The sequence below is a fragment of the Quercus robur genome, chromosome 11 (assembly GCF_932294415.1).
Source record: "Quercus robur chromosome 11, dhQueRobu3.1, whole genome shotgun sequence".
Taxonomy (NCBI): Eukaryota; Viridiplantae; Streptophyta; class Magnoliopsida; order Fagales; family Fagaceae; genus Quercus; species Quercus robur.
In genome coordinates, this window is record NC_065544.1 from 31,168,393 (window position 1) to 31,176,476 (window position 8,084).

Sequence of the window (8,084 nt, forward strand, 5' to 3'; positions counted from 1 at the left end):
GTAGATCGGCGGACGAGGAGGCCGACAGGGCGGTGCGTGCGGCCAGAAGACGATCTAGAAGTCAAGAATCTTGGCGGCGCGTGGGAGATTTTCCAGAGGCTACTACGGCGCGTGGAGGCGCGTGAGAGCTTGTATGATTACCAGATTCTCAGGCCAAGTGGATCGGTGGACGACAAGGCCGGCTTAGCGGCGCGTGTGACTGAGATCCGAGCTGGGAGTCGAGAATCTTCGGCGGCGCGTGTGAGAGTTCCAGGAGACATTGGTCGCGCCGTGGATGTAGGCCGTAAGGCTGAACCACGTAACTCTCGTGTTCTCAGTGTTCCTCCTCTATGCTTCCTCTTCCGCATCTACTCTAGCATACACAACATGATATAACACATCTCTATGCTAATATTTAATATGGTATCAGAGCCAAACTCCGTTCTTGGCATCAAACAAACATCTCTAGGAAGCAAAGAAGATTCTCACGTGCACACCACCATCAAAAGTCATATGCTTGTCGGCTGGATCTAGACTCCACGACATCTCGCAGCCGCTATGGCTCTCACTGCTGTGTCCAGATCTTAAACCCAAGCTATCAGTGTCTCTCCCTATCAGATCTGTGCACATCAAGCCTTCGCCTGATGACACCAACAAGACATACGTGCTCCACGGCATATCGCGACCAAAACCCAGAAACCCGACCTCCAACGGCAGTAGGATTCATAGAGTACCTCTTTGGATCTATTGGACTCCATATTTACTTTACTTTGGGCAATCAGAATAACTGAGGGAGTTTAGTCCTACTCCTTGAATATCTAATTTATACATGCATATTATATGTATACTTGGTGTTTTTATTGAATGTGATTTTTAACAAATTTATTGTTTAACTACGTTATCTCCTTATACTCTCAATCCCAACAAAATATCAAGTTGATCAACAATCTATAATTAATTAATTATCTTTTCTATAAAATGTTTAAATTTCACGTTTTTTGCAATTTAAATTGTATATAAAATATGAGTTTATGATTGGATAGTAAATGATTTATGATTAACTTGAAATTTGGCACGTGAAAGAATAAAGGGAATGTGTAATTCAACAATAAGATTTTTCAAAATGTTAATTTTATAGGGAGTTATTAAAAGATTTTTTTTAATGAATAATTATTAAAAGAAGTAACCAAAAAAAAAAAGTTGCATCAAATTTAATTTGATCTTGACCCTTTTAAGTCTCGAAGATCCAAATTGTGCTTAGCTGGATTGAATTTAAAGTAAAAAAACTTATTAAGTGTTTTTAAATCCCGCTTCCCAAACCAAGCATAGAGATATAATTAAAGGAATATTTATACGTTAAATTTTGGACTTATATGGGGGTTTTACTTAAGAGATTTATAGGTCATTTTCAGGACTTTTTTTTTTTTTTTTTGAGAAACTCATTTTCAGGACTTTGTTACTCCAAATTCTTGTCGGCAATGAAATTCTTGACAATTAGATAGCCACTTCATTTTTATTGTGAATATAATTTAATATTGCTTCTTATACTCTTAATGGAAAGAATTAATTCATGTTCAAACCTTGGCTTGGACATGATCCTAAATACTGGAAGTGTTATGCATAAACAAGGAAAGAGGACAGCAAACAATCAATTTTGCTTAGGTATAGAACATAGGATATGTATACTAGTGTGTGTATTGTGTTATTTCTGTAAGTTTTACTATAGGTATAGAACGTAGGATATGTATACTAGTGTGTGTATTGTGTTATTTCTATAAGATTTACTATTTGTAATGTATTTCACAAAAAAAAGTGTTGCGTCCATAATATTTTTACAATATTTTCACAATAAACTATAGATGATAAGTTGTTACAGGTTTTAATTTGATTCCTACCACTGAAATTATAAATTTTTTTTCACCAATAACAATCCATAACAACTTATCATTTAGAATTTGTTATGAAAGTTTTACATAGCATTTCTCTATATCATAATAGAGTTTGCATTAAATTTCTGGTCCTGTCACAAGAAACATCACATTGTTAATTAAAGCAATGGAATCACAGCTGGCTATATATATATATAGCCAAACTAGCACACACTTTGTTTAGATTTAGATTCACTATGTATTTTTACCTGCAAGTGCAAGCTAGACCGTTGGTTGTGACAATGAACCAAGCGTGTTCATGCTTGCTGATTCATAACATATTCACGTCCATGGCAGAGATCTGATAAGGGATGTGAAGACTGTTGTCTTAAGAAATGGGAACACTCAAAGCTAAAATGACATTGGAGACAGAACTAGTTATTAGAGTTAGACACATGTAAGAAACAACAAAGACCCTCCCTTCCCCTCTTGATGTTACAGAAAATTGAAGGTTTTGTTTTGGCGGTGGTTGGAAAGGCAGAAGAAGTTTCTCCCATACCTCTTAGATTCTTATCCAATATGATGGTGGAATGCGCGCAGTGAGGCATGCAAAGACTTATTATGTTCACCTTTTATTTTATTTGTCTAATTTGTCTTTAGCATTGCTCAGCTTTCAAATTATTATTATTATTATTTGCATTTTATTGACTACATGGAAGACTTCCACTACTGAGCTTGAGAATTAAAATATGATAAAAGAACATGTGGGCAGGGCTTAGAATTTTGACATCCTAAATTCCCAAGTGCTATCTTTTCTTTACCTTTTCCAACCTTCCTAGCAGAAACCCAATTTATTTTATGTGAACAGGAACTGACTGGGAATAGTTAGAGGAATAAAGAAATCAAGGGGAAGACACATAATTGTGCATGACATCAAGTCCAATGACAGCTTCAAAGCAGACAGACTTGGAAGGAGCGAAAAATACATATACATATAAATCTATCATAATTAAAAATACAAAATCCTTCCAAATGAGATAAAGATGACATATTAAACAAAATGGGGCATGTTCCATTAGGTCAGGAAGATCTCAGGCAGGATCTCCTGGCCTTTATAAAGGGTCATGAAGATGCATTTGAAATATTCTCACATTAACTTTGGCATTTTTTTTTCTCATCTCTGTACCCCGTACTCACTGCCCATCACACCCATTATAAACTTTTCATCTTTCTGTCACATTTTCATGTGCATATTATGTGTAAATTATGTGTTAATATGAGAAAAGGAACCATGAAAATAGATATGCAACCTTTTCTCCCTTGTCTGGACTCTCAAAGACGTGTCTTGTCCTTATTAGTGTGCAAGCCTTATCTAAGATTTGATTCTACTTTCAACAGATAGTGAGCTTTTCATTAATACATTTCAAGAATCCCACCTAATCAATGTTAAGTGTATGACAATTTATAGCATATGTTTAGGATCATATTTTTTAGTGAGTAGCCAGTAGGAGTTAGGTAGCCTAGTACCTCATTTTGTCTTGCTTTGTTGAAAAAAACTAAAATTTGTGTTAAAGAAATAACAAATGCATGCATCTAGAATACTCAGATGGATTAGTAAAATGGATTACTCAAAAGTACATGATAATTCTTTGTCAGTACTCTCTCTCTCTCTCTCTATCTCTCTTTTGCTGGAAGATTGATATCCTTTGTAAGATTTCTTAAGAATTTATTGTGTGAAAAGCAGGGCGTGAAAGATACGAAGGTGATTTAGAAGTCGCAATCTACAAGCGTCAATGAGCATGACATGTGTGATATATGGCTTTATTTTGGAGAAGGTTGGGAAAAAAAAAAGTGAAAACCAAAACAAAACCAAAAAAAAAAAAAAAAAAAGGGGCAAAACATACTAGCAAATTAGTAATGTTAGGGACCCAATATTTTTCACGATTACTAACATGATTTGTTATAATTGAAGTAACCTGACTTTTATTATGCACTAATTACTGCAATTGTGAAACCAAAAAAAAATGTTGAAAATATAATAAGCCTCAAGTGTTCACTGCACTGTTATGAAAAAACAACCATCTCCAAAGCAATTTTCCCATTAGTTTTGGAAGCAGATATTAAGGTTTGCTCTACTGAATTGCAAATATACCAAAAGCTAATATCTTCAACTTTTCCTCTCATTGTTATTTGAATTATATCTAGCGAATAAATTATAAAGATGCAGGTGGTACTGTGGAGGCAAAAGAGTGCATGGGGCTCCATTATGAACAAGAGCTGGCAAGGTAGCAAAGAGAGTACTACCTAAAAGACAGTTGATTTGTACCCGCTATTCTTTGACAAGAAATTAAATTTTGCAAACTAGAAATTTATTTCCATCTTTTTCTCTCAGGTTGTTTACCACTGCATTGACAGCTAAAAGCAAAGAAAAGAAAATAAAAGGCAAGGAACAAGATCCCTTTTGAGATCAAGTTCCTTTTACTTTGAAGACCATTCCATCATTTCATTCAGAGCAGCTTCTGTAGTGTTAACAACAACAACAACATCAGCAACACAAGCAGTGAAATCACCTCATCTCATTCCAAATTTCTTCCCTTCAAACCACCTGTGTACAAAGAAGGAAATTTTCAGTTAAATAATCACAAAGAATCAGTATTAACATGTTTATAGCTAAAGCAATGAAACTTTTTATGACTACTACACTATTAAATTTTAAATAAGGAATAATAACAATTACTCAACTGGTTGTTCTGAAGTTGGTTTGCAGATAGGGAAGACTGTAAGAAACCAAAGTGGTCTTGGAATGCTGATGTCCCCTGCAAGAATTCATGAATTATTCACATGCTTTGGATTCCAACAGTTACAGAAGAGAAATAAAAGTTTTAATCAAAACCCAGAAAGATTTAGGCGAAGTACCTCGAAATGAGTTGCTGAGAAACCTTGTGAAAAATCCAAGACACTAACCATTGAAGCTTGATTATTGGTCAGATTGTTCTGGTAAATTGTCAAGAAGCCATTAGAATAAATAAATAAATAAATCCCATGAACAATAAACTGTTAATTGCAATCATGCTATATTTTAATTCAACATTGTTTGTGAGGGATATATATGTGAAGTTACTTACCCTGGAGAAATTGATGACAGGAGAGCTAGCAGTGTCATCAAGAAAAGCACTCATTTCTTGATCTTCACGGTGTCGGTGTGCTTTGCTTTTCTGCCTTTTCCCAACGTTCTTGGCCAATGTGGAGGGTCTAGATGTAGGATAAAAACACCCATTATCACCATTAAAGTAACCTTCATCTTCAGGGAAGTGTGGAGGCCCAGAAGATGCATCAGAAACCATAGACAAGTCTTCTTCTTCTTCTTCATCATCTTCTACTTCTACAGTCTGTTTATCTCTTTTATCTTTATATTCATCACAAAAACTAGTTTTCCCATTAACAAACCCAGTGTCTCTACGTGGATTATTTGGAGAAAGATAGGATTGTTCTAAGTACAAAGTCCAACCAGATTCACACCCACTGCTACATTCTGAAGCCAAGACATTCATTTTTCCCTCACTTTCCTAGAGAGAAATAATCTCTTTGTGTAATAAGCCTTCTTTATCAAGAAAGAGAAATAAAAATAGATAATATGATAGTTAGATAGTAAGAGTCACTTTCCCTTGCTCTCTTGCACTGATCTACAAGGACATTGAGAGAGGATGTACATATGTCTCGCTATTTTTGGTATTCACCAAGTTATATAATGTAGTAGTAAGATATAGAGCAATAGAAGAGTGGGGAGTGGGGGTGGGAAAAAAAAAACCAAAGAGAATCAGACTAAAATCCTAGACTAGTTTTGTCCTGACTCTCACCTATGTGAATGAATCAAATCTGCCAGTTGGGTGGGTTATAGTGGGTGCATGTAAAGAGAGAGAGAAGGGAAAGCCACAACTTCTTCACATGCTAGACAGCGAGGCGCTGTGTACCCTCTTAACAAAACCGGGTACACGTCCATTTTCCCCCTTCCATGGTATATCGTATATTGGACACCTATGACCTATAATGTCCCTCGTGTGTCAAAAAATCGATGAAAAATAAGATACTTTACCAACAGAATAAATTGAAACCGACGGCAAGCGTGACAATGTTTAATTTAATTGATAGGGTTATTTTCATGATTTTAAAAACTCGACAGATCGAGAACTAGACCCTAATTCGGTCAAATAAAAACTGAAAATATATATATAAAGAAAAAAACTTGTCCAACTGGAAACCAAACTCAGTTTTGATTCTTTAACCATTGCAATTTTTAAAAGAGACTAAACTATGTCGTTCTTGACAAGTTCTTTCTAATTAGAGTTATTAAATCCACATTTGATAGTGGGCTCCAATTAGCTCAACTGGTAAAGTATTTGATGGTTGTATAAGAGATCTGGGGTTTAATCTCTGCTTACACCAAAAATTGATTAGTGTCTTGATCTAATGATAAAGAGCTATCATTAGAAGTGAACGCCATAAGTTGAAATTTTCTAAAAAAAAAAAAAAAAAAATTCCACATTTGATATATTTCATACATACATTTTCCTCCTAGAGAGGATTTAGTACACATCTATATCATTATATATTTTTTGTACAAATTTGGAAAGGACTATATATAACAGCAGATACTTTCTAATATTTTCACTCTCCTCTCTTTTCCCTTCTCCGAAACATTGCATGTGTAGAGTTTTAATCAATTGGAGTTGGGAACTGGAAGTGTTTTCTAGCTAGTCAGAACTAAAGAAGTGACATTAAATTTTTTGTTTTTTGTTTTTTGTTTTTATACATGTTACTGTTGTTACTGCATGTCTTCTGATTGGAGGCTCTGGCTCTCTCTTCCTTCCTCTACCCTTAACCCAATAAACCATGTAAAATATATTTTGGGAGAGTCTTAAAAAGAAGTTTTAGGCATGAGAACATGAGTGGAGTGCAGACTGTAGAAATTTCTTGGGGCAAGGAGTGTAAGTGTGGTGCAGTTGACTGGGTTTTTATGAATCCACATGCCATCACATTCACAACCTCAGAGAGACTCTCCTTTGCCAAAAATTACTCAGCCTCTAAGAACTCACACACGCATGTGGGCACGTGTGCATATGCATATGCGGCCTCCCACATATTCACACACATGTATGCACGTGTACACGCACTTCAACTTAAATTGTTCTACTAAATTTTGCTTATAAAATTGTCAATTGTGTGGTGATCCTTTGTTACTACTTCCAATGTAAAATTCTTCCTTTGTTTTTCATTGTGATTACTTTTTTTCCCCTTGAACCCTACTTCTATGCATTACAATGCTCTTCTTTTTGTTTTTATTAGGCCTTGAATATTAACATGAACTAATATGCCTAAATGGTCTTCTCTTGTTTTCTTGTCACTAATATGCCCAAATGGTCTTCTCTTGTTTTCTTGTCATTCTTTCCTCCTCTTTTTCCGACAAATAGTTTGTTTGTTTTTTTTTTTTTTTTTTTTTTTTTTTGAAGTCCCTTGCTTCACATATACTCTTCATGGTATCATAATTTTGTAGTCAAAAGCCTTGTAATTGCTTTTATCAATCCGGACTCTATTATAAAGAGAATTAGGGTTTGAATTTTCATCCCTCACTTATAACAAATGAATTATAAAATAACTAAATAAAAATATCTTCATATCGTAAAAAAATTATGACCACAATGTTTGGAGTCTAGCACACATCGAGGGATCCACCAATTAGATTACTCTTTCATAAATGACCTCCTCCAGATCAACAAGAATTTCATGAGATCACATTATGTGATCATTAATTTAAGTATTAACAATAAGGTACGTGAAAGTAACAAATAAGAATGAAACCAATCATATAATCAAAACTCCATCTCTTCCTTCTTTATAATTAAATCATTTTTAGTGCTTGATATCCATAGTTAAAATTCCATCTCTTCCTTCTTTATAATCAATCTATAAAAATAAATAAAAACCCAAAAAAAAAAAAAAAACATATAATGGAAATATCAATAACAACTTAAATGGCCAGTTTTATTTTTTAATATTAGTTTGTACAATTTTTCAGCTCAACTAGAAATAATATCATGGAGGCCCACTTTTGTTTGTTTGTTTTTTTTTTTATTATTATTATTTTTAATGAACTTTGCTATTTCTTTAGGCTTTTTCTTCATTGGTATTAACTGAATATATAATTAGTCTATCTGCAATTCAGAATTCACCAGACCTATG

At 34.3% G+C, this 8,084-nt stretch overlaps 1 protein-coding gene across 1 annotated transcript; it reads right to left on the reverse strand.

Annotated features, from left to right (window-relative positions):
* Positions 1-4,194: 4,194 nt before the first annotated feature.
* Positions 4,195-5,839, reverse strand: LOC126707158 (protein SOB FIVE-LIKE 5-like). Its single transcript, XM_050406760.1, has 4 exons — positions 4,973-5,839; positions 4,764-4,841; positions 4,590-4,663; positions 4,195-4,452 (listed from the first exon to the last, which is right to left on the reverse strand). Exons 1-4 carry the CDS (start codon positions 5,396-5,398, stop codon positions 4,419-4,421), a joined length of 612 nt encoding a protein of 203 aa, XP_050262717.1. The 5' UTR covers positions 5,399-5,839; the 3' UTR covers positions 4,195-4,418.
* Positions 5,840-8,084: the final 2,245 nt, after the last annotated feature.

Excerpts from the sequence above, each read along its gene's own strand:
- LOC126707158 (XM_050406760.1), bottom strand. The coding sequence starts at position 5,398 with ATGAATGTCTTGGCTTCAGAATGTAGCAGTGGGTGTGAATCTGGTTGG. Across the intron at positions 4,842-4,972 it reads CTGTCATCAATTTCTCCAGG|AACAATCTGACCAATAATCA; the intron begins GTAAGTAACTTC and ends ACAATTTACCAG. Across the intron at positions 4,664-4,763 it reads TCTCAGCAACTCATTTCGAG|GGGACATCAGCATTCCAAGA; the intron begins GTACTTCGCCTA and ends GAATTCTTGCAG.